Below are 25,963 nucleotides of genomic sequence, written 5' to 3'. Positions count from 1 at the left end.
GAATCAACTTTTTTTTGATTGAATAATAAAGACACAAATCTACCTCCATACATTTGTTGTGTTTTGTTTTAGGACTGGTTAAACCAGCATGTGCAGGATTTCTTAGCAGTAAAATAAATATGTAGTAAAAATAGTATTAGCAGTAACAGTAATGAGAACAGATTCTTTTGTAATGCCGAGCTGCATAAAATAACTTCACATAAAATACAAGCAAATGGGAATGAATAAATAAACCTAACATTTTTCCTTGAGAAGGGAAAGACCGGTGTTTTTTTTTATTATTATTATTATTATTAATTTACTTATTTATTTATTAATTTTTGGACAACACGGGAGTTTTCATGCAAAGAGCCCACCCCACACTGTTTTATATTTAATTTCATAATTTATAATTTCATAAATGTATACCTGCAAGCAAAATGAGGAGCAAAATGAACCCTCTATTTCAGTGCCACATGGTAAAATGTCCGTACGGAATTTAGGCAAACGTTCCGTGCGCACTTCCGTTCCTACCCACTGTCTAATCGTGCTGAGTGAGCTGACAAGTGACAACTCAATGAGGCTGGGGGCAAAACAACGTGAATACCCTGAGACACCTGAATCTTGGTCCAACCCAGCGATCGTAAAGTCCGCCCAGGTTGAATGACGACGGGAGCATTACTTCTACAAGGTCAGTGTGTTTCTTTTAAGAACCAGGCTAGCTGATTGTAAATAAACTCAATGATAGAGCCTGTCGAAAAGAACATCGTTTATATTGATTTGATCAGAACTTGTAGTTGACGTCGTAATACTGTCATTCTTACTCATTTCCAATCCCTTAAAATAAAAAGCTTAATGCTAAACTGTTGTCTTGTAGGATGAAAGGGGTCCCAGCCTTATCTCTACTCCTCTGGGTGTGTTCAATGTATTTTGTGGGAATTTACCTGTTTATGAGTGGGTTTCTGCTGGTACGAGTGGAGGTGAACCGCACCAGCACCTGCGGAGATGTACTGGAGCCAAGCGGACAGTCAAGAGACTTTTGTGGGGTACAACCACGTTTTCGTAGGGCTGTCATAATCCTCATCGATGCCTTGAAGTTTGACTTTGCTCATTTTGATCCCCACAACACGTCGCCCCGTTTCTTTGAGAACAAGCTGCGTGTTTTTGAGGAGACAACCTCATCCAGGCCTACACAGTGCCGCTTGTACCCATTTCGTGCTGACCCACCCACGACCACCATGCAGAGGATCAAGGGATTGACTACTGGATCTTTGCCTACTTTTGTTGATATAAGTAATAACTTTGCATCTAGTGCCATCTTGGAGGACAACCTCATCCACCAGTTTGGTCAAGTTGGTATGTACTGCATACACATTCGTTCTGTTCAATTGTAAACCATATCAGTACAGCAGCAATAATTTGTGCTGCCTAACCTTCTTTTATCACTTGTTTTTGTTGTTATCCTCTTGTTTTATTGATTCTAGGTTTGCATGCAATGCAAAAGTTACCATCTATAAAGTTGTCAAATGTATGGCCCGCGGGCCGGAAGTGGCTTGCCAGGGGGTCCAGTCCGGCCCACGGGCTTGATCTGCCTGACAGGCACGCTGTAGCTCATTCATACTGTACATCAAGTTCGTAGGTATGGTCTGACTATTCGTCGGGACGATAGAACAGCATAACAGCCTTCATGTACACTTTTTGCTTGGGACGGGACATTAATGGCACCAAACAGATTGTGTGAATGGGGGTCAGAGCTACATTTCTCACCAGTATGAACCTAGTTAATTGATAGGCAAAATGATTAATGCAAAATAAATCTTTTTTGACTTATACATTTGCAGTGTGAAAGTTAGTATAACTTCTAAATCTGATAATTTTTCATAAATCTTGTCGAATAATTTTCTCCATCTTGTGTTGAGGGTTAAAGGCTAGTTCACAGATTATTGCATCAGATTATTCCACTATAAGTAGATATTACTATATGTTCTTATTAAGACCATACATCTAAAAGTTGGTCATTTTTCAACTAAATCCAGAAAAGATTGCTTTTAAATAATATTTTGAACAATATCTTTCTTGAATTAAGAACATTTATGACAAACAAGTTTTTTTTTTTCAGATTAAATATATAAACTTTTTGCTTAAAATAAGTCTGTTAAGCTTATTTTCAGCTCGCTATTGTTCTTATTTTAAAAAAAAATCTGAGAAGGTTTTACTTGACACACTGGCAGATAATTTCACTTTTTTGTAGTAGATTTGCACTAACAACGAGGGAATTTTAAGGTTTTTTTCTTCCAATATTAAGAAGGTGGGTTTTTGAAGTGCATATGCATTGGTTCAGGTGATACACCGTTCGATTCAAACCTTTGTTTTCAAAAACTACTAAAGACACATTTTTTAAAACTTCTTAACTATCCAGGAATGCAAAAAAAAAAAAAAACATTTGCCTTAAGACCACTCAAAATTGTCTAATAAATACAAAAAAAAAAAAAAAAACTTTTTAGTCAGGAAATTAATAATGGTAGGTTATATTCAAGCCTTTCAACATATGAGAAGACCATCTAAATTACCTATATAATTGAAGTCATTATATAATGCAAATAAGGTTGCTTAAAAGTTGGAGGGGACAATTCGAGCATCCTGAAAAGTTGGTAGTGTTATGTCCCTACCGTCCCTATACAAACCTACGCCCTTGCTGTACATACAAAATCATATGCTTTTATTTTGACATTGGCAGCTTAAAAGCACTTGGCTCACTTTCGTGCTCACATTTACATTTGTTCATTAGCCCACTCCACGTCAAAATGGATTGGATGTTTACCACTGTCAGTGGCAGCCAATGAGTTACCAAGGAAGTGAACAGAAAATACCCCAGAACCAACAGGAAGTAAAATAAAAAAATCAACGAGAAGTAACCTGGAAATGCCCGAAAGATCAACAGGAAGTGATCCAAAATTTACAGGTCATGACTTGCAAGTATCTTAAAATTAAATGGAAGTGACGCATTATTTGCTCATAGTCTGCCATTGACAACGATAGATGTTCAGTTCACTTATACTGGAAGGACTGGCTGTGAATGCTCATCTTCCAGTGTCACTGACGGCGACTGACATCCAATCCTTTTGACTCAGAGGGGCGAATGAATGTCAGTTAACTTACTTGGCCAAAAATAAACTACTTTGGCTCATATGAGACCTAATTGCCAAAAATGTGGCCCGCAAATCAAAATGAGTTTGAAACTCCTGATCTATAATTTATATATTTTTTTTAATTGGTTTTTCTTCGACGCACTTCCCAGCGCTTGCCAGTCTGACATCGTTTAAACATCAAAACGACCTCAATTCTTGTATGACACAGAGAAACTTTGGTTTGACAACAAACAAAAATTACAGTTCGCCCCCAAAATGCAGGTTTTTGGGAGAAAAAAAAAAGTAAAATATCAGAATGTGTTTAGTCCTACAGTATTTTCCAAATCACATAATTCATACTTAAAATAATTCAGGAATTTAAGGAGCACAAAAGTTTGTTTTTGCCAAAAAATTTCCCATTCATTTCCAATGGCCCTATTTGCCATTCCATTGACTGAAAGTGACCTGTAGAGCTGTGACCATTATCAACCCAAAGTGGCCCAGAAATACCCCAAAATCAACAGGAAGTGACCTGATGTACCAACCATTACAGGAAAGATACCATCACAATTCTCCAGAAATTTGCATTTTCTAGTTACTTTCAAAAATGTAATAGACCTTTTTAATTCCTTCAAAAGAAAAAAAAATAGTCCACAGTTTTATTTTTAACTTTAATCCGTGCATCCTTTTTAACAGGAAAACGAGTGGTATTCATGGGTGATGACACCTGGGAGAGTCTTTTCCCAAAGAAATTCTACCGCTCTCTGCCCTTTCCCTCTTTTAATGTAAAGGACCTACACACTGTGGACAATGGGATCCTCCAGGATCTCTACAAAACTAGTATGTTTTTTTTTTTTTTTTTTTTTTTTTTTATTAACTGTTATTATTATTTCTTTTTAATTTTTTGTAATCCAGGGTATGAACTTTACTTTAATTCCGTCTGTCACTTTGTTTTCTTTGATAGTGGTGGGCGATCAATGGGATATATTGGTTGCTCATTTCCTCGGGGTGGACCACTGTGGTCACACGTTTGGTCCTGACCACCCAGCAATGGCAGACAAACTTGTCCAAATGGATGGAGTCATCAGGTCAGTCAATAATGTGAAATAAGTGTGTCATACTTTTATTGTGCTCTAACATGTGCTCAACAATTTTTGGTTCCACTTTATTTGAATGCTTATCATTACACTGTCATAATTGTTAAATGGATGACCCTCATTAAGTATTATTCGGTAACGTATGTCACTTGTGATGCAAAGTTGACATTGTTTTCAATGTATTTGAGTCAGGGTTGGACATATAATGACATCTGTCATAAGCATGTTAATCATAATCGATAATCACGTCCCTGACAGGTGTCATGTCAAGATTATGACAATCTTATGAAAATGTTTATGCATTGAATTAACGTGTGTTACCCAGTTTGTTTGTTTGTTTTTTACCGGATTGTATACCAGCATTTTACTGATCTTTCAAAGCACACAGCGTATATATGCATACACGTATGCGCGTGTGTATACAGTGGTATGAAAAAGTATCTAAATCTTTAGGAGTTTTTCACATTTCTACATAAAATCACCATCAAATGTGATCTGATCTTTGTCAAAATCACACAGATGAAAAAAACAACGTCTGCTTTAACTAAAACCACCTAAACATGTATAGGTTTTCATATTTTAATGAGGATAGTTTACAAACAATGACAAAAGGGGGGAAAATAACTGAACCATTTCATTTAACCATTACATTCTCAACAAAACTGCTGTAGTTCAGTCAGATTCCTGGAAAGTCTGGCATGAATCGCCGTCTTTAGGTCATGCCATAGCATCTCAATGGGGTTCATGTCTGGACTTTGACTTGACCACTCCAGAACACGTACAGTTGTGGTCAAAAGTTTACATACACTTGTGAAGAACATAATGTCATGGCTCTCTTGAGTTTCCAGTTATTTCTTCAACTCTGATTTTTCTCCGATAGAGTGATTGGAACAGATACTTCTTTGTCACAAAAAACATTCATGAAGTTTGGTTCTTTTATGACTTTATTATGGGTTAACAGAAAAAGTGATCAAATCTGCTGGGTCAAAAATATACATACATGGATCTGAAAAAGCGAATCATTGACTTGAACAAGTCAGGAAAGTCACTTGGAGCCATTTCAAAGCAGCTGCAGGTCCCAAGAGCAACAGTGCAAACAATTGTTTGTAAGTATAAAGTGCATGGCAGTGTTTTGTCACTGCCACGATCAGGAAGAAAACGCAAGCTATCACCTGCTGCTGAGAGAAAATTGGTCAGGAGGGTGAAGATTCAACCGAGAATCACCAAAAACCAGATCTGCCAAGAATTAGAAGCTGCTGGAACACAGGTGTCAGTGTCCACAGTCAAGCATGTTTTGCATCTCCATGGACTGAGAGGCTGCCGTGCAAGAAGGAAGCCCTTGCTCCAACAGCGGCACCTTAAGGCTCAACTGAAGCTTGCTGCTGATCACATGGACAAAGATAAGACCTTTGGAGGAAGGTTCTGTGGTCAGACGAAACAAAAATCAAGCTGTTTGGCCACAATGCCTAGCAATATGTTTGGAGGAGAAAAGGTGAGGCCTTTAACCCCAAGTACACCATGGCTACCGTCAAGCACATTGGTGGTAGTGTTATGCTGTGGGGCTGTTTTGCTGCCAATGGAACTGGTGCTTTACAGAGAGTAAATGGGATAATGAAGAAGGAGGATTACCTTCAAATTCTTCAAGATAACCTAACGTCAGCAGCCCGAAGATTGGGTCTTGGGCGCAGTTGGTTGTTCCAATAGGACAATGACCCCAAACACACATCAAAAGTGGTAATGGAATGGCTAAATCAGGCTAGAATTAAGGTTTTCGAATGGCCTTCCCAAAGTCCTGACTTAAACCCCATTGAGAACTTGTGGACAATGCTTAAGAAACAAGTCCATGTCAGAAAGCCATCAAATTTAACTGAAATGCACCAATTCTGTCAAGAGGAGTGTTCAAAGATTCAACCAGAAGCTTGCCAGAAGCTTGTGGATGGCTACCAAAAGCGCCTAATTGAAGTGAAAATGGCCAAGGGACATGTTACCAAATATTAGCGCTGCTGTATATATATTTTTGACCCAGCAGATTTGATCACTTTTTTCTGTTCACCCATAATAAAGTCATAAAAGATCCAAACTTCATGAATGTTTTTTGTGACAAAGAAGTATCTGTTCCAATCACTCTATCAGAGAAAAATCAGAGTTGTAGAAATAACTGGAAACTCAAGAGAGCCATGACATTATGTTCTTCACAAGTGTATGTAAACTTTTGACCACAACTGTATATGCTGTGTGCTTTGATAGAGCAGTAAAATGCTCGTATACAATCCAGTAAAAAGCAAACATACTGGGTAACACACATTAATTGTGTGTATTGTTGTTGTGCATTAATGTCTCTGTGAATAGTTTTTGGCACAGAACACTTCTATACAAAATAAATATAACTCCATCAGTAATAAAAATATATTTAATCATGTCTTCATGTCTAAAAGCATGAAATTTTTCCTTTTCCGTTTTCTCATGGTAAAACGCAGTATGTAATAAAGCGGCCACTTGGGATTTTATTTTTTATTTTTTTAATTCCAAAACGAGCTGTATATTTCTCTGTCAAATAACACTGACGTCCGTTCCTCCAGGTCTGTGATCGACCGTATGCAAAACGACACAATCTTGGTAGTGATGGGAGATCACGGGATGACAGACACAGGTGATCATGGAGGTGAAAGTCAGAAGGAGACTGATTCAGCCATTTTTCTCTACAGTCCTGTTCCCCTCTTTCCTGGAGCGCCGTCACAGGTCTGTAGAAATCATCAGCGTTGTCTTCCAAGTGCTGCAGTAATTTAGCTGGAAAGTTATAATCAAATGCAATAATAAATTGTGTTTTCTAATATTCCTTCAGAAAAATATGGAGGCAAACACATGTACTGTATGTGTGATGCACTGCAGTTCCTCACTGCTCCAACAGTAGCCACAATAAAAATATTTTTGAATAAATCATCATTAACTCATTTGCTGCTTTTGACGGTGATAAATAATGGCACTGTATGATAATTCACTGGCAACCATCTCAGTTAAATCATTTGGACATCCACTGCCATCAATGGCAAAAAATGAGTTAACCACAGGGCATGTTAAAGTGTACTACCGATGGTCAGCTGAAAAAAAAAGTATATGTGGTTCCCAGAGCAATATTGTACAGTTTTATAAATACATAGTGTTTTAATATTTGTGTGGTCCCGTTTTGTATTTTACATAATTAAAAGTGGTTAAATCTCATCCATGCATCATATTAGGAACAGATGTGACATCAAGTCGTTCACTGGGCTTCTCTCGCACTCACAGTAGAGTAAAAATATTGCACATGAAATGTGCTCATGTAACTGAGGATATGGTCATGTTTGTAGTCCATTGTTTTGTACACTGAAATTAAAATAAAACTGAAAATCTGTTAGCCATTGTTTTATTTGATTGAACTTCTAGAAAAATGTGGGGGGTAAGTGACCATCTGTTATGATTAAATGAAACAGCTTGAGAATACATGTTGTTGTTGATACCCAGTGAATGGATGCTTGTAGGCGGTCTTTCCATTGCTAGCCATTAATAAAGTGCACCTCCCACCAAAGTCTTGAAGTGCAACATTAATTTCCATAATTGCTTTTTAAATGGAGCATCACCTACAGTAATATACAAAATGCAACGCTGCTAATAGCAGGAAGGTGCATTGGTCAGGACATTATACATTACATTATTATTTCAATGCTATTTAGGGACTGCACAAGTGGAATTGACAACGTGTTACATTGATCATGAAATTGCAACTGTATTTCTACATAAATATATGTCCATCCCTATCTTTAGAATGAACCAGATGTGGTGCCCCAGACTGACCTGGTACCCACCCTGGCCCTGCTGCTTGGCGTGCCTATCCCATACAGCAGTGTCGGCCAGGTTCTATTACCAGTGTTTCCACCGGTTGGCACAGCAACAGACGCAGTTGCACGTCCCAGCCAGCTAGAGGCGCTGTGGATTAATGCAAAACAGGTTCGGTACACAGTACAGAATCTTGTAAAAGAGTTGTTTTGATTTTGTTTTAGTGATGTGTGCATTTTGTTTCTCAAGGTCAACCGTTTCCTGGTGTCATACTCTGGTGTGGCCAATGATATACCACCTGACACTATGACTCTGCTTAAGGATCAGTTTGAAAATATCTCCTCAGAGTATCTCAAATTCGTCCGAGAGAGACACTCATCCTCTCATGAACTGCTGACTGAACTGCAGGCCTACCTCACCTCTGTCCGTGATGCTTGCCGAGCCATCTGGGCACGTTTCAGCCCGCTTAAAATGGTTGTCGGTATAATCATCTTGGCGCTTGCCTGTATGACGTGTTTCACCGTGTCGGAAATATCATTTGTGCTTGTCAGAGAGAATAATTTCCCTCTGAAGGCGGCTGTTGTAGGTGTGCTGATTGCTGGCATTTGTGTTGCTGTTGGTCAGCTGCTCTCTTGCGGCCGTATCGAGTTTATGTGGTGCATGGCTGCTTCGGCCTTCACCTCAGAGCTGTTCTTTCTGTTCCGGGCCCTCCAGTCTAAGAAAACCGCCATGGTTAAAAATGGAGCTAAAGCCCGCATGAGTGCAAGTAGGAGGACCCCGCATAATCCTTTCTCACCACCTTTCTTGGTCATACTCATTCGCTGTTTTGCCATGTTTTCTGACAGCTATCTATTTGCTGAGGGTCGTGTTGTCACCTTCTTGCTTTTAACCTTGGCTATCTGCATTCTTCTTCATCTCAATTGGGAAGGCCTCCTCCTGCCTACCAACCAAGACCCTTTGAAGCCTACATTGCTGCTGCCCTCACCTGCTTCTGCATCAGCAACAGTAAGGAAAGAAAGTAGCACTCTCCTAGCCTTCTTTGCTCCCCTCGTTGGGAGCCTCTATCTCTCCCTCTTCTTCCATGGCTGTAGAGAAGGGGATATTTCCTGTCAGCCATCTCCCTTCCTTTCTTCTCTTGCTCGGGTGAAGGATAATAAGCTGAAGAACATTTACTACATCCTCTCGGTCTTCTCACTAGCTGTTTGGACATATCTTCTAAGAAGATGTCTACGCTACTACGGAAACCTAAACTCCTCAGGTGGAACAGTATTTACAGCCCGATGGATCCTACCCTTGCTGTCTGTGTGTCTGGGTCTTCATTGGGCAGTTAGTGCCTCTCCAGAGGATAATTTCAGAGATTTAGCTGAGCTGATCAAACTGGCCCAGCTTGTCCTCCCTAGGGCTGCCTATTGTCTCCTGGGACTGGGGTTCACACTGATCTGGCTCGATCCACTCACTGTATTTGTGAAGGCCAGACCTGCAAGTATGACTAAGAGTTCATCTGTGCCACCGCCACGCTACCGAGCCAGCACCGGTATAAGCCCCCAAGCAGAGCTTCACCACCTCATCCCCCAAATCTACCAGCGAATGCGGCACTCGTTAAATGACGAAGAGACGAGTCAGGCCGGTAAACTGGCCAATAGACATGCTGTAGAGGCTTACGGCCTAGGAACGGTCTACTCTGCCCCACTGCTTCTGTTCTGTGGGCTGCTGGGATTGGGTCTGATGCTTTTGCACCCAGAGGGCATGGCTCTGTCATTCCTCCTCCTGCTGTTTGAAATGGGGGCTCTGCTGCACATTCACGCCTCCTCCACAACCCTCTATGGCCGGCAGGGTGTATATTGTGGTGAGTTGGGAATGTTGTCATTTCCTTGCTTATCTACCTACTGTACATCATCACCTCATCAAATATGACAATGTCACTATTTTCCTTAGATGGTTTCAATGTGCCTTGGACTCCTATTGTGCTGTGGTCACTGGCAGCATCCCAGTTTTTCCACGCAACAGGTCACCTGCCTTCCTTCCCTTCCATTCAGTGGGGAGCAGCCTTTGTAGGATTTCCTGACGGGCACACAGGCACCTTACTGCCGGCCTCATTGGTTGCCCTCAACACGTTTGCTTCACAGATACTGTTTGCAGGTACTTCAGAAACAAGTTAAAACAAACTACCTCTGCCCCGGTCCATAAAAGTATCATCAACCCAGAGACATGATTGGCAATTTTTCTCACTCAAAGATAGAGGTGCACGATAATTATCGGCCCGATAATACCGTATTTTCTGCACTGTAAGGCGCACTGGATTATAAGGCGCACCTTCAGTGAATGACATATTTTAAAACATTTTCCATATATATGGCGCACCGCTTTATAAGGCGCATAGAATAAACGCTACAGTAGAGGCTGGGGTTATTTTATGCATCCATTAGACGGTGCTGCGCTAAAGGGAATGTCAACAAAACAGCAACACAACAACAAGGTAAAACATTTAGTGCAACATTTATATCACAAAATGGAGGGGAACATTTTTCTTGTACACAGTCACCCTTTTTGTGTTAGATGGGTTATAATTTTTCCACTGTTTTGCAATGTATGCCCTTTATTTGACCAGAGCATGTATAAAGGCCAAAAACGCCTATGACTATACCTGCTGCTTATGCCGAATTATCAAATATTAAATTATTTATTCAAATTTTTAGGGGATTTTTGTCTTTTTGGTCCCAAAATGTTGATTTATAACTGGTCAGTGAAAAAAACAACAGTTTGGACATGAAGTTCAAGGTGTCCTGAAAAAAGGAACCAAACCAGGCCATTGTGAACAATTATTTCTATGAAATATAAATGCAATATCAAAGGCATGCAAAATCAGACAAAAAAGGTTAACCTTAAAGTGTTAAACGTTGGTGCAATCACAATATAGTAACACTCTTAATAGTGCAAAGTTGCAAAGATTTTGTATATTATGATGGAGAGTGTTATTTGTGGTTTTCTTATTATAATGGAGCAAATTTGTAAGCCCGTTTTTGTTTGCAAATTTGTATAACTCGGTCAAAAAAAATAAATAAATAAATAAACTGTTGCGGCTCAATATTGATTCATATACTAGTATAAAGTGCACCGGATTATAAGGCGCACTGTCGGCTTTTGAGAAAACTGAAGGCTTTTAGGAGCGCCTTATAGTGCGGAAAATACGGTAATCGGTCTGATAATAGGAATTATGACGTCATCCCGATAAATCCAATAACAATACATATTATCGGACCTAACAATAATATTTTTGGCACGGTGTCTGATTGGGATGTGTGCATTTGTTTCAACTTTTGTTTCGCCAGTTTGCAAAGTTATGTTACTGTTTTAGAGGCCGTATTTTTGCTTCACTGAGTTAGAAACCTTACTATGGCAATTCACAAACGTTTGCATTTTACAGTGTTATGTTTACAAGTTCTTGAGAGACCTTTTGGTTATTGATAGGCTTGCTGTTCTATATTTGCCAGGTTAAGAAAGTTGTTTCATGGACCAAGACAACAAAAGTCTCCTGTCCTGTTGCACCAAATGTTTAATCTGCTGACAAAGCACAATACCTGTCTGGTTTATGTTTGTTTTAGATCTGTGCTCATTGTTCAGCGGAACACATCGTTAAAAATATTGAATTATTGATTGTGATTGACTCAAATTATATTTATTTGAGAAAATTATTAAGGGCACTTTATTTGAAGTCAAAACTGTTCTTGTCTTTGTTTTGTTCGTTATAATAACGTTCATGTCATCATGAAATTCTGGTTCGGTCAAAGACAAATCTATGCTGAATCAACGTTAGTATTTTTGACCTACAGGTGTTGAAAAACTCAGGTGAATATACATTGAAAAATTATATATATTATCGGTTATCGTATCGGTATCTGCCTTGAGGAGCAGGAAGTTATCGATATCGGTTTCAAATAATTGATATCGTGCACCCCTGCTCAAAAAGCACATGCCTTCCACTGGAAAAGTCCGAACCTACATTCGCCAATAAGTCATTAATTGATTAATGAATTCATTAATCAGCCCTGAGACAAAAGAATAAATAAAATCCGGCTCCAAGGATTGATGCGTTTACATCCCTAGAATATACTAGTACAGTACTTTCCAAATTTAATCACCATCTGTCCACAAATGACAGAGTAGTCGATTTGAGTTAATGTCTCCACCAAGAAGACAAACAAAGCGAGAGAGATTTTAGCCCTCCGGACGGTCTAATAAAAATGTCTCTTGATTCATTAAAAATAAATTGCAAAAGTGTATGAATTGCACAAACCTGACATTTCTAATCTACCTCAACAGAAGATGCTGAAATTACACTATATACAAGTGTTGTTTTTGACAGCCTTTTTAATTTTTGTCATTTGTTGTAGTCTTTTGGATGAAAATACTTATTAGTCTTAGTCATAATTGTTATTTCAAAATGCCGTCTTCATCTAGTTGTAGTCGACAATTACTCAAAATGTTTTTGTCTGTAAACTTCAAAAGTTTTTGTCCATGAATAAATAAATAAACAATAGTTTTCCAGCAGTTTCAATCAACATTGACAGACGAGCACATAATTTTAGTCGACAAGGTCATCACCATCTTTGTGATGATAATAAACACTCCGCAGGAAAACAGAACATTATTTTCAATTAATTAAACTCACCTGGATGCCACAAAACTTATGTAAAAAAAATTGTCAGAGTTTACGAGGACGCTCGCCGTTAGCCTAATGCGAATGCTATGCTAACGCTTCGAGTTACATTTAGTCTGTAAATAGCACTCAGAATAGACCTTTAAAGGCTAAAGCAATGTGGCATATCTAAGCAGTGCTGTTTTCACCAACGATTACGATAACGAAAATATTTCCATGCCAGTTGTCGTCTAATGACACGAGAACGAGATGAACATTTGCCATAGTTTCTGTCATAAATTCACAATGTGTGATATTTTCGTATTGTATGTGTAGTTGGAACGCATTTAGCAGCGTTTGGCTGTGTCACTCATGTGACATGCTGCGCCTCTCCCCCAACCCCTCCGCCCAACACACACGCTCCAATGATTAAGCCTGTGCCTATTCCATGGTCATTTTGTGAAACACATGCATACCTGTCAACCCGAGGCCGTTGGCAATCTTACAAATAGTGACGTATGCCCTTACAAATTGGTAACTAATCTTACAACGTTTTATATAGCGTGCAATATGAAACGAAAATAATACTCTAATTTTTAAAATAATATGAATTTATTGGTAATATTGTCACATATAACCTGGTGCAATCAAAGAACAATATCTTCAGCTACATCATGATACTAAAATTTAACAGTGACTTTTGTTATAATTGTATGTAGCACTTTTGGCAATTTCTATGTATGAATGTAAGAGCAATTACTTGGCAAAGTAACTGGTTTTACCTTTTTGTTTTTTTTAAAATAAAAAAAATAAAAAAAAAACATAGTAACCTTTGCTATGTTTGGGCGTCATTTAATGTTGTGAGTCAACCAGTAAAGTTGTTAAAATTGCTTCCGTTTTTGCATTAGTTCCCTTGTGTCTACTTTCGACATGTGAAAGTTTTAAAACAGTTTTGTCATTTAAAGATAGATTCAAGTCAAAATGTTGCCGATTTAGGAGTATTTTAGATCAAAAGTTACATAGACTCGCTAGGATGGTTCAATACAACAGAGCCTTTCTGAGAAGTCTACTGCTTTAAGATGGCGGCTGTTTACTAACGCCGCCGAGTTTGTCATTTTGCATCTAGTTCAATATGCATATTAGAGCTGAAACGAATACTCGAGCAACTCGAGTAACTCGAGTTTAAAAACTGATCCGAGTAATTTTATTCACCTCGAGGAATCGTTTAATTTTGCCATCTCTAAGCATCACGTTTTGCCCGGACTACTTTTAATGCGGGACAACGCGCTGACGTAGAGGAAGAAGCAATAAATAAAATAAAACAACTTACCGCAGCCGACAGCCGCTACAAAATACGCCGACGTTGCTAAAAACTACGCACGCAGGATGCTAGTGTGGTAGCAGGTAGTGTCCGATGCGTCTCATAGATATCGCATGCATTTAGGACTAGATGCGAAATGACAGACTTGGCCGCGCCTGGGCAGCATTAGTAAACAGCTGCCATCTTTAAGCAGTAGACTTCTCATCGCTAATAAATATAACGTTACTGTCACTCGCTCACGTAACGTTAGCCCTTCGGAGGGCTAGGCTTCTGTTGATTATGACCACTTTCGATGCGTGGCTAACGTGTCTTACATACAGGCTTTATTTAATCTGTAAAAACACAGCGCTGTAGAGTGATGAGAGTCTAAAATTAAAACATAATAAAGCTAACTGTCAGTTTTAGCTCAGTAGTCATTGCTGAATAAAACGCCAAGTAGCACTGGTCCCTAATGTGCTCCAATACAGCAGGTATCATACATTTATTTTGAACACTGCAAAAACTCAAAATCCTATCAGTACTTACAGTTTAGACTAACTTAAAACTTAACTAGAACCTAAAAATAAATTGACACAAATGGAAATTAACTTGAAGCACGTGGGGAAAAACACGTAGCTTTCAAGTGATGTGTGTTATGAAGCGTAATTAAATTTTTAGGTAAGAAATAGGTTTTGTTTTTTTAAGATCTAGAAGTTTTTTGAGCGAGGCAGTGATTTTTTTTTTTCTAGTCAATTGTTGGCTGTTTTCAACAATGTACATCGAAAATAAAGACATTGATTGACTGAAAATCTTTAATATTGGATTAAATGTCTTTTTTTCTCAAGTATATTTATAATTGCTCTTTACCTAAAAAAAAATGTTTTATCCGATTACTCGATTAATCGATAGAATTTTCTGTCGATTACTCGATTACTAAAATATTCGATAGCTGCAGCCCTAATGCATATGCTATCTAGTGTAGCATCAGGTGGGTGTAGATTGGAGGCTGTCGGCTACAGTCAGGAAATATTGGAGCCACCTAGCATCGCGTTTGCAAAAGCGTGACAACACTCTTCCCTCCTTCCCACTCCCGCTCTTCTTTCTCTGTGTCTCTGACTTTTCTCGCGTCATTCAACCAACACAGTAACGCACATTGTCTCGTTGCCGAAACGGTGACAAAATCCGAACGGAGAAAAATAAACGTAATGCACGAAAAACGTACAGATTTTGAACGTACGGCGTACACATTTAAAAATCAGTGCTCTTTTGTTCAAATTACGCCGAAACCCTACGACTTGACAGGTATGCATATGTGTCAGATGCTGCTTGATCATTTTTGCTTTCTTATCGTAGACTAGATTATGCCATGTTGCTTTACCCTTTAAAGGTCTCTGTGCTGAGTGATCATCACACACTACACTAATTTGTAGCGTTAGCATAGCGTTCACGTTAGCATTAGCGTGGTGACTCGGTGTCTTCTTAAACTCATTGAACATTTTACATACAGTTTGTGCCTCCAGGTGAGTTTAAATAATTGTAAATAATGTGATGTTTTCCCGCTGAGTGTGTAGTATCATGAAAATGGTGATGTCCTTTGAGACTCAACAGTTACGTGCTCGTCTGTCATGTTCATTTGAAATTGTTGGAAACCTTTTATTTAGTCATGGACCCAAACTTTTGAAGTTTATAGAAAAAAAACATTTTGAAAATTGTCGACTAAAACTAGACAAAGACGAAACCATTTTGAAATGACTAAAATATGACTAAGACAAATAAGTATTTTCGTTCAAAAGACTAAGACTAAAACAAAAATTGAAATAGCTGCCAAAAACGACACTGTAACCTAGATAAGAAAACAAAACTTACCAAGCAGCACCTTACATTTTTGTCAGCAAAAGGCAAGTCTAGAGCCTGGAGGACACTGTTAAGTAAGCGTGTGTGGGTTGGGGCGCGGAACGTCACATGAGTCACACGGCAAAACAATGCTATGATGCGTAGTCACCACACATATAATAGGAAAATGTCACACATTGTGAGTTTAAGATGGAAACTTATGGTGAATTTTCATCTCGTCTCGTCAGACAAAAACAGGCATTCGTCTCGTTATGTTTTAGTCTTCCAAGACACGTTTTTAGCTCGTCATCATCATGGCATCGTCATGAAAAAATTGTTCTTGGACAAAAAATTTTTTATGGTCACCGTTGACGAAAAAACTGCTTTATACATAAATTGTATAACAATTCAATTGTTATAATTTTGTTGTCATTAATCCTGTCAAAGAGATATTAAACAATAAGTATGTTACTTCCATTGTCGTTAAATGGTCTGTGTAATGGGAGAAAAGTAAGATTGTTGTTACTGTTCTTGTATCATGTATAGTGATACATATTTATTTAGCATTACCAGTAATCTGTGATTGGCTGGCAACCAATTCAGGGTGTATCCTCTCTACTGCCCATTGTTAGCTGAGAAGTACCCTTGCAAACCTCGTGAGCATAAGCTGCTCAGAAGATGAATGAATGAATGAACAATAATGAGAACATGAGAAAATTTGTGATCCTGTGGAGTATAGACAGTATAGGTTTTGGTAGTAGGCAACAATAAGTTTTTTTTTTTGTGTTCAATATATTCAAGTATATAACATTTAATACCTAAACATTTAGACTTTGATAACATTTATGTCCCACCAATTGTGCCTTGTTGTCCCCAGTGGGATGTCCGTTGCTGCTTTTTTGGCCTTTGGTGTGCGAGGTCCGTGGAATTCGGATAGAAAAAGGAGGAGATGACGCCGTGATGGAAATGAGGCTGAGGGAGAAGCCTCAGATGTTCAGCTGGGCTCTGCTGCAACTCTCAACACGCTACCTCTTTATTCAAGGACTGCAGGTACAACTACTAACGTATCCACATGTAACAAAATAATAATGCCTGAATGTACACTACTGGCCAAAAGTATTGGCACCCCTGCAATTCTGACAGATAATGCTCAATTTCTCCCAGAAAATGATTGCAATTACAAATGCTTTGGTAGTAATATCTTCAGTTATTTTGCTTGCTATGAAAAAACACAACAAAGAATGAAAAGAAATGAAATCATTATCATTTCACACAAAACTCCAAAAATGGGCCAGACACAACCTTTAGACGAAATAACTGCGAAAAACCGCTTCCGGAATAAATCAATTAGTTTCTTACAATGCTCTGCTGGAATTTTAGACCATTTTTCTCTCGCCAACTGCTCCAGGTCTGAGATTTGAAGGGTGCCTTCTCCAAACTGCCATTTTCAGATCTCTCCACAGGTGTTCTATGGGATTCAGATCTGAACTCATTGCTGGCAACTTTAGAAGTCTCCACTGCTTTCTCTCAAACTATTTTCTAGTGCTTTTTGAAGTGTGTTTTGGGTCATTATCCTGCTGGAAGACCCATGACCTCTGAGGGAGACCCACCTTTCTCACACTGGGCCCTACATTATGCTGCAAAATTCGTTGATAGTCTTCAAACGTTATAATGCCATGCACACTGTCAAGCAGTCCAACCCCAGCGCCAGAGGATGCAAAGCAACCCCAAAACATCAGGGAACCTCTGCCATGTTTGACTGAGGGGACCATGTTCTTTTCTTTGAAGGCCTCATTTTTTCCCCCTGTAAACTCTATGTTGATGCCTTTTCCCCAAAAAGCTCTACTTTTGTCTCATCTGACCAAAGAACATTCTTCCAAAACGTTTTTGGCTTTTGGCTGGTAAGTTTTGGCAAACTCTAGCCTGGCTTTTTTATGTCTCTGGGTCAGAAGTGGGGTTTTCCTGGGTATCCTACCATAGAGTCCCTTTTCATTCAGATGCGGACGGATAGTACAGGTTGACACTGTTGTACCCTCGGACTTCGGGACAGCTTGAACTTGTTTGGATGTTAATCGAGGTTCTTAATCCACCATCTGCACAATCGTTTGGATGTTAGTCGAGGTTCTTAATCCACCATCTGCACAATCTTTTGTTGAAATCTCTCATGAATTTTTCTTTTCCGTCCACATCTAGGGAGGTTAGCCACAGTGCCATGGGCTTTACACTTATTGATGATACTGTGCACGGTAGACACAAGAATATTCAGGTCTTTAGAGATGGACTTGTAGTCTTGAAATTGCCCATGCTTCCTTACAATTTTGCTTCTCAAGTCCTCTGAGAGTTTTTTTGGTCTTCTTTCTTTTCTCCATGCTCAATGTGGTACACACAAGGACAGAGGACAGTGGTTTAGTCAACTTTAATCAATTTTAACTGGCTGCATGTGTGATTCAGTTATTGCCACCACCTGTTATGTGCCACAGGTAAGCAACAGGTGCTGTTAACTTCACAAATTAGAGAAGCATCACATGATTTATCAAAGGATGCCAATACTTTTGTCCGGCCCATTTTTGGGGTTTTGTGTGAAATGATAATGATTTTTTTTCCATTCTCTTTTGTGTTTTTTCATCGCAAGCAAAATAAATGAAAATATTACTACCAAAGCATTTGTAATTGCAATCAATTTCCGGGAGAAATTGAGCGTTATCTGACAGAATTGCAGAGGTGCCAATACTTTTGGCCAGCAGTGTCGATGACAAAATTGAGGCAAAATGCAGGAGGTGTACTTTCTTTCTTTAGAAACCTGACTGTTTGGCCTTAGGTGTAGTCGGTAAGAGGCATTCTAGCTCGTTAGCAGGACTAAGCAGTATATTTTTGTGTCAACGGGTGACATTCATGTGCCCACACATGGTGGTGCACTGAAAATAACGTGGCAATAATTTCACATTTTATCGAGCAACGACCACACTTGGTGGTGCACTGAAAATAACAAGGCGATAATTTCACATTTTATCGAGCAACTGGAAGAGTGCGGTCCCTTTTCTGCTGTTTATAAACCAAACATTATTTTGAGTTTTTCTAGCTGGGAAAAAAATGAAATTAATTATTTGAATTATGAATTATCCTATCAAAATTCCATCTGTTTATTTGGCTTTCATTCAATCAAAATGGAATTAAAAGTAAAATTGTTTGGGTTTTTTTCCCAATCAAATATATGACTAAAATAGGGCTGTCAAATGATTAAAATTTTTAATAGAGTTAATCAGAGCTTAAAAATTAATTAATCGTAATTGCAATTCAAACAAGCTGTAAAATATGCCATATTTTTCTGTAAATTATTGTTGGAATGGAAAGATAAGACACAAGACGGATATATACTTTCAACATACTGTGCATAAGTACTATACAGTGTATTTGTTTATTATAACAAAAAATCCATAAGATGGCATTAACATTATTAATTCTTTCTGTTAAAGGGATCCACGGATAGAAAGACTTGTAATTCTTAAAAGATAAATGTTAGTACGAGTTATAGTAATTTTATATACAAACCCCTCTTAATGTTTTCGTTTTAATAAAATTTGTAAAATTTTCAATAAAAAAATAACTAGCAGCTCGCCATTGTTGATGTCGCCGAGCGATGACGTCACATGGGCTCCCTGCCGTTCTTCCACAGTGTCTTTAACTACGTAAGGTAGTGATTGAAATACACCACAAGGTGTCAAAGGTGAGTATTAAATTACTTAGAAATCATGCCAATGAGTGTGTTTTGTCCTTCGACTGATGCCGTATAGTTCCCTGTTTCCATTGTACTTCACTGTCATTTGAGTGCTGGCTTCACAACGTACAAGACATCTGATAGTTTGTACTGTATATTGTGACTAAATATTGCCATCCAGTGTATTTGTTGAGCTAAACGATTGAAGCGCTTTTCTTTTTGTGAACATTATATTTTTTTGAGGGATAGGAATATTATTTTGTTGTGCTTTCACTAAATGATACTTACTGTATGTTTGTTGTGAAGGAGTTGCCGAAGCTTATGCCCATAAACGGCGCGGTCCAATGAACGCCTGTGTCCACTCGCCTTTCTCTGCCTCTTAGCTCTCAATGTGCAAAAAAACGGCATCATTGTAATCTGTTTGAGGAAATGCATGAGCGGGTCATTCCACGCATGCATTAAAAGCATCAAATATTTTAACGGGATTAGTTAAAAAATTAATTACCGCCTGTTAACGCGATACATTTGACAGCACTAGACTAAAATGAGTTTGGTTGTAATCAATAAATGTTCAGACTGTGTCATCTCTAATTGATCAACAGTCACATTTCTTGGCCTTGGCATCTGCATGCAGCCTGTTGTGCTATTCTCATTTGTTTCTGTAATTATCTGTTTCTCTTGTTTCCCAGGTCTTTTCTTCAGCATGTGCAGCTGCTATTCTCAGGAGACACCTAATGGTGTGGAGTGTTTTCGCACCCAAGTAAGTGCCTGACTACAATTTCCCGCTCACACAGACTCGCTTGTTTTAAAGGCTTTTTGGGATATGGACTCGGTGGAAATGCCAGGCACTTACACAGGTTTCCACTGTGCACACATTAGAGCATCTAGATTCACCTTGTAGTAATGGACCACTGCAATAGATATCTTATATCTACTTGTAGTTACAGATATCAGAGTTCAGAAAATTGCAACTGAGTGCTGTTTCCCAGAGTGACACTTCCAAAATGCTTATATGTTGTCTTCCTCCTTTTAGGTTAATGTTTGAAGCTTCAGGGTTCCTGGTGAGCTGCATATGTTCGCTGCTTGGTGTCTCATTAGTGCTTAGAGTCGATGTGGCCGTTGGACGTTGGTTCAAGAGACTTATCCCTGACGTGTCTAGGTAGCAACAACCAAACTGCTGCTTCACCATTGCAGCCCACTGGAGAACACTGTGCCATAAAAGGAATGGTTAAAGTGGTTAAGCTCTGAAGACACTTCATCTCAAGCGCAAAGGCTCAACCAGAGACAGACCTAAAGCCTCAATAGTGAGCTGGTTGGCTGGCTGGAGAGATGTTAAGTCTGCCAAATCTGGAACATTTTGAAAGTTTATTTTTCTTTCAGACACGTAAATGAACTACCAATTTAATAAGTCTGAGTAAGATATGCACTTTTTGAATGTTTTCCCCATTCTTAAATGTCTTACAGCCTCAGAAAGCAAAGGTGTTGTTCATTGTGCAGTAATCAGACATTTTTAAAAGACTAATCTACGACTGTCACTGCTGCCTCCACTGTTAAGTACAGTATAATCTGGAAAATACGGTACTAGGCGAATACATTGGTACCTCGACATACGATCCTTTTGACATTCCACGTAAAATTTGACTAGCCATTTGTCTTTACATATGACGACATGCTCAAAATACGACGATTAATGACAGCGTCGCAATTCCATTGTTTTCCTGCGAGACGGACATACGGTGGATTTTCTTGTGAGAGAAATCAACACGGGTCCCAAGAAGGATAGTGCAAGTGGTGGAAAGAGGTGATGCTTACCATTGAAATTAAGAAAGAACTGATAGAAAAATATAAGCGTGATGTGCGTGTGAGTGAACTGGCTAGACATCGCGGCTTACTGGGCCGCTCCACCCCCACCAACGACAAACAGCATGCAAAGGAGAACTGCCTTATTAGAACCCAATTAGTTGCATTATTGTGGAACAAATTCGTATGAAGAGGTACCACTGTACAATGCAAATAGAATGTGTCACTTTTGTGGCTTCCCAAGAATACTAGCACACCTCTTGTGGTTATCACAAAAAAAAAAAAAAAACTCCCTATTTTTGCTGTATAATGTATTTTTGTTGTGTTTAGATAATACTGAAGTGCCAGGTTACTGTCAATTTTAAATATTTAAATCACAATTGATCATTGTAATGCAAGCACTAATTTGAATAATAATAATAATAATAATTAGAAGACATCTAAAAGAATTCTACTTAAAACTATCATGTGTTTTGTTTTTGTGTGTTTTGAGTTATTAAGCTGTCATTTTAATAGGGCTGTTGACTTTTGACATGTCATTTCATATTTTTACGAATGATTTGTAGCATTGTTTCCAAATTCCTAATTGAATAGATGTCTTACTCATGACATAAAGCAATGTCTTATTTTTGAATAATGTAGTGAAAGGTCATTGAATCCACAACCTTTAGAAACAATGTATTTTCTGAAGAATGTCCGAGTCAGTGTCCAGGTTACTATGTGTAATGTGTTGCTAATAATTCATTAAAATAATGCACATTGAAAGTATGTTGAGCTCAGGTTGAAAAAACACTGCGTTCGTCAGATCAATGGAAGGTTCTGTTCCATGGAGCGTCTGCTGTGGTGTCAATTTTTGTTGGCTTGTTCTGAGTAAAATGCGTAGGACAATACGAGGAACTAAAATAATTTAAAATAAAATAATTTATATAACTTTATAATATGATTGCTATTGGGAATACCTTCAATGACAGTGGTATGAAAAAGAAACTTTTTGGAGTTTCTCACATTTCGTCATAAAATCAGCATCAAATGTGATCTGATCTTTGTCAAAATCACACAGATGAAAAAAGTGCTTTAACTAAAACCACCCAAATATTTATAGGGTTTCATATTTTAATGAGGATAGTATTCAAATAATGACAAAAGGGGGAAAAATAAGTCCGTGAACTATCACATTTAATATTTTTTGTGTGAAACCAGTCTGAAGTTGATTTACTTCTGTGTTTTGGGTCATTGTCTTGTTGCAGCATCCGTCCTCTTTTTAGCTTCAACTGTCTGACAGACGGCCTCAGGTTTTCCTACAAAACCTTTGAATTAATGCTCCCATTAATGATTGTAAGTTGTCCAGGCCCTGAGGTAGCAAAACCGCCCCAAATCATTATGGGGGACGAGGTGCTGATGTTGGTGAGCTGTTCCATTTCTCCTCCACACATGACGTTGTGTGTTACTCCCAAACAATTCAACTTTGGTTTCCTCAGTCCATAAAACATTTTGCCCAAACTTCTCTGGCGTGTCCATGTGCCTTTTTGCGAACATTAAACGAGCAACAGTGTTTTTTTAGACAGCAGTGGCTTCCTCTGTGGAGTCCTCCCTTGAACACCATTCTTGGCCATAGTTTTACATATACAGTGGGGAGAACAAGTATTTGATACACAGTCAATGGGAAAACCCATTGGCAGTGTATCAAATACTTGTTCTCCCCACTGTAGTTGATGTGTGCACATAGATATTGGACTATGCCAGGGATTTCTGTCAGTCTTTAGCAGACACCCTAGGATTCTTTTTTACCTCTCTAAGTATTCTGTGCTGAACTCTTGGCATCATCTTTTGTGGACAGCTACTCCTTGGGAGAGAATCAACAGTGCCAAACTCTCTCCATTTGTAGACAACTTCTCTGACTGTCGATTGATGAACATCCAGACTTTTAGAGATAGTTTTGAATCCTTTCCCAGCTTTATACAAATCAACAATCATTGATAACAGGTTTTCTGACAGCTATTTTGACCGAGCCATGATACACATCTGACAATGCTACTCATCAAGACAATTCTATCTGTTTTATAGTGGGGCAGGGCAGCTTTGAACCGCTCATCAGTGATTGGGCACACACCTGACTTAAAATGTTTGGTAAAAATTGGTTTCACTTATCTTTCCCCTTCTGTCATTGTTTACATGGTGTCCTCATTAAAATATGAAAACCTATAAATGTTTGGGTGGTTTTAGTTTAAAGCATACCGTTTTTACATCTGGGTGATTTTGACAAAGAACAGATCACATTTGATGGTGACTTTATGCAGAAATGTGAGAAATTCCAAAAGGTTGATACTTTTTCATACCAATGTACATCTCAGCTGTTGAATGGTACATTATATATTGCTAACTATTTATATTTGAAAGGTGCTTTTAAAAAGAAACATGTTTATTGATCACATGATATGACTTCAGATTTTATTACCTATCAATCAATGTGCTTCATTCATTATTCACTAGGGACATCCACAATTGCGATTCCCATATTAGATCACTTGAAAGATTTTGATGCATCCTCGAAATGCGTCTTAAACCGAATCCAACCAAATTTTTGTTCATGTAATTCTTTTATGATTAGAATTGTTATTATTTGTCAAAATTGAAGTGAATGATTGAACTCCAAAAATGGAAATGTTCTTTTACCAAGGTTTCCCAAGGGCCTTTGAAACTCGCTTGTGTTTTATTATCCTACTCTAAATACGGTAGGAATGCCTTGCACACTTCACTTTTGTTCAGTAATGGCATGTCATATTGAAGTTTTATGGTCTGCTTGAAAATGCAGAATGGAAAAAAAAAAAAAGCATGGATGAATGAATGGACTCACATGCACGCACTTCTGTGCTTGCTCTGAAGACTAAATCAGAGTGATGACAATGATAGCATCAACCCCTACCTAGTGTACTCGCCATTTGCTGGAATTATCTAAGGTTACTGTGAATTATTTATTGTTTTTATAATTGCTACCGTTAAAATCTTTTGACGGCTTTACTGATATTTATCTCGTTTAATGAGACATTTACAGTTTTACAGGTCTGTGGTAATATGTTCAAATAAAAAGCAGAGCAATACTCTATGTTCTACTTAAAGGCAACAGACTAAGTGGTGCACTGTTGGCTAAAGGAATTTCAACCTTGAAAAGTACTTGCATCGAATTACTTCTACTACTTAACTATTTATGTAGTTATCAGCCATCTACAGAAATACCAGGATTTATAAATATAATAATATTGGGAACATTTTATAATCTGCTACATGTGTTTCGTCTGTGACACAAGAAATGCATTTACCTCTATTTCTGTCTGACCATTGTTTTCAGTCTTGGGATAGGTTCTGGTTGCCGAAAATGTTTAACAGAATTAGTGGTATCGAAAACGGATGGATGAAAAATGGCCTCTTAGAGATCCCACCTCATTCAGTCAATGTAATTAACATGTGGCACAATGCTCATGCGTGACATAAAAAATGGAATGCCACAATTGAAGTGTGTTGATTATGTTACTGATCGTAAACACAGATGGACTAACACCAGTGCTTTGCATGCACATTTCGCAACAAGAAGACACTCACTAAAATGGTAACTGTCAACGGTTTGAATATAAACAAATTGTATTTTCTTTCGGCGACTTGTTAAACACACTCACTGGAAAGAAAGTGCTTATTGTCACATTTGTTTTTTAAATCATTGTAGGGAGAGCTGTTATATAGTAGAGTGAAAGCTACATTGTTTTAAAAAAGATTTCAGGTCAGAAAGCTCAATTGGGTTTAAGTCAGGTCTCTGGCTGGTTCATTCAACAACAGTGATTGTTTGTCTGAACCCATTCCTTCATTCTTCCTGTGTGCTTAGGGTTAATATCTTAGATGAAAGGCGAGCCTTTGACCCAGTCAGGTACTGAGCACTCTGGAGAAATGTTTCATCCAGGATATCCCTATATTTAGCCACAATCATTTTTCCTTTGATTACAATCAGTTGTCCTAACTACAACGCTAAAAAAACACCCCCACAGCATCATGCTGCCACATTAATGTTTGGGCTGAATTGGATAGTAAGTCTGTTTTTCCCCATACGTAATGCCTAACATTAAAACAAAAACGCTCTGACCAGAAAATATTAATTCTCCCCATGTTGTAGTCCGAAGGTGTTTTACTGATTTATTTAAAATAAATTAAGAAAAGAAAAAAAAAAACTAATTCCATGAGAACTTTCATGACTCTTGCAATGGGAAGAGACTTTTTCAGACCTGACTGGTAGAGGGCTGCAATGGTGATTGGCATTCTAGAACTTTCATCTCCCGACTGCATATTTGAAGCTCAGCCACAGTGACCTTTAGATTCTTCTTTAGCTTTCTCACCTAGGCTCTTCTTCCTGATTGCTCAGTTTGGTTCGACGGTCTAGGAAAGCTACTTCTTTTTTATTTTCTTTTTTTACCTGTCCTGTTCATCTGCTTAGACACGAAGAATAGGAATTTGGGTGTCCTTGTGGTCTCATACTCCCATTGAGTTGCTCATTGTTTTATTTATTATGAGAAGGAAGCGAGCAGGAAAGGGTTATAAGGGGGTGGGAGAAAGGAAGGAAGCAGACAGAAGAGAAGAACAAACAACAACGAGAAATACATTATTAGACGCCTATGATAT

At 38.4% G+C, this 25,963-nt stretch overlaps 1 protein-coding gene across 1 annotated transcript; it reads left to right on the top strand.

Annotated features, from left to right (window-relative positions):
• Positions 1-507: 507 nt before the first annotated feature.
• On the top strand, positions 508-22,243 carry pigo (phosphatidylinositol glycan anchor biosynthesis, class O). The gene is made up of 11 exons (XM_057818097.1): positions 508-670; positions 857-1,335; positions 3,804-3,947; positions 4,072-4,195; positions 6,784-6,943; positions 8,006-8,188; positions 8,267-9,863; positions 9,953-10,156; positions 16,664-16,836; positions 20,191-20,261; positions 20,535-22,243. The coding sequence occupies exons 2-11, from the start codon at positions 858-860 to the stop codon at positions 20,662-20,664; spliced, it is 3,264 nt and encodes a 1,087-aa protein (XP_057674080.1). The 5' UTR covers positions 508-670; position 857; the 3' UTR covers positions 20,665-22,243.
• The last annotated feature ends 3,720 nt before the right edge of the window (positions 22,244-25,963 follow it).

The sequence above is a fragment of the Corythoichthys intestinalis genome, chromosome 17 (genome assembly GCF_030265065.1).
Source record: "Corythoichthys intestinalis isolate RoL2023-P3 chromosome 17, ASM3026506v1, whole genome shotgun sequence".
Classification (NCBI taxonomy): domain Eukaryota; kingdom Metazoa; phylum Chordata; class Actinopteri; order Syngnathiformes; family Syngnathidae; genus Corythoichthys; species Corythoichthys intestinalis.
The sequence above is the reverse complement of the archived record's forward strand: the minus strand, read 5'-3'. Positions and strand labels throughout refer to the sequence as shown.

Excerpts from the sequence above, each read along its gene's own strand:
- pigo (XM_057818097.1), top strand. The coding sequence starts at position 858 with ATGAAAGGGGTCCCAGCCTTATCTCTACTCCTCTGGGTGTGTTCAATG. Across the intron at positions 6,944-8,005 it reads TTCCTGGAGCGCCGTCACAG|AATGAACCAGATGTGGTGCC; the intron begins GTCTGTAGAAAT and ends CCCTATCTTTAG. Across the intron at positions 9,864-9,952 it reads CCGGCAGGGTGTATATTGTG|ATGGTTTCAATGTGCCTTGG; the intron begins GTGAGTTGGGAA and ends TATTTTCCTTAG.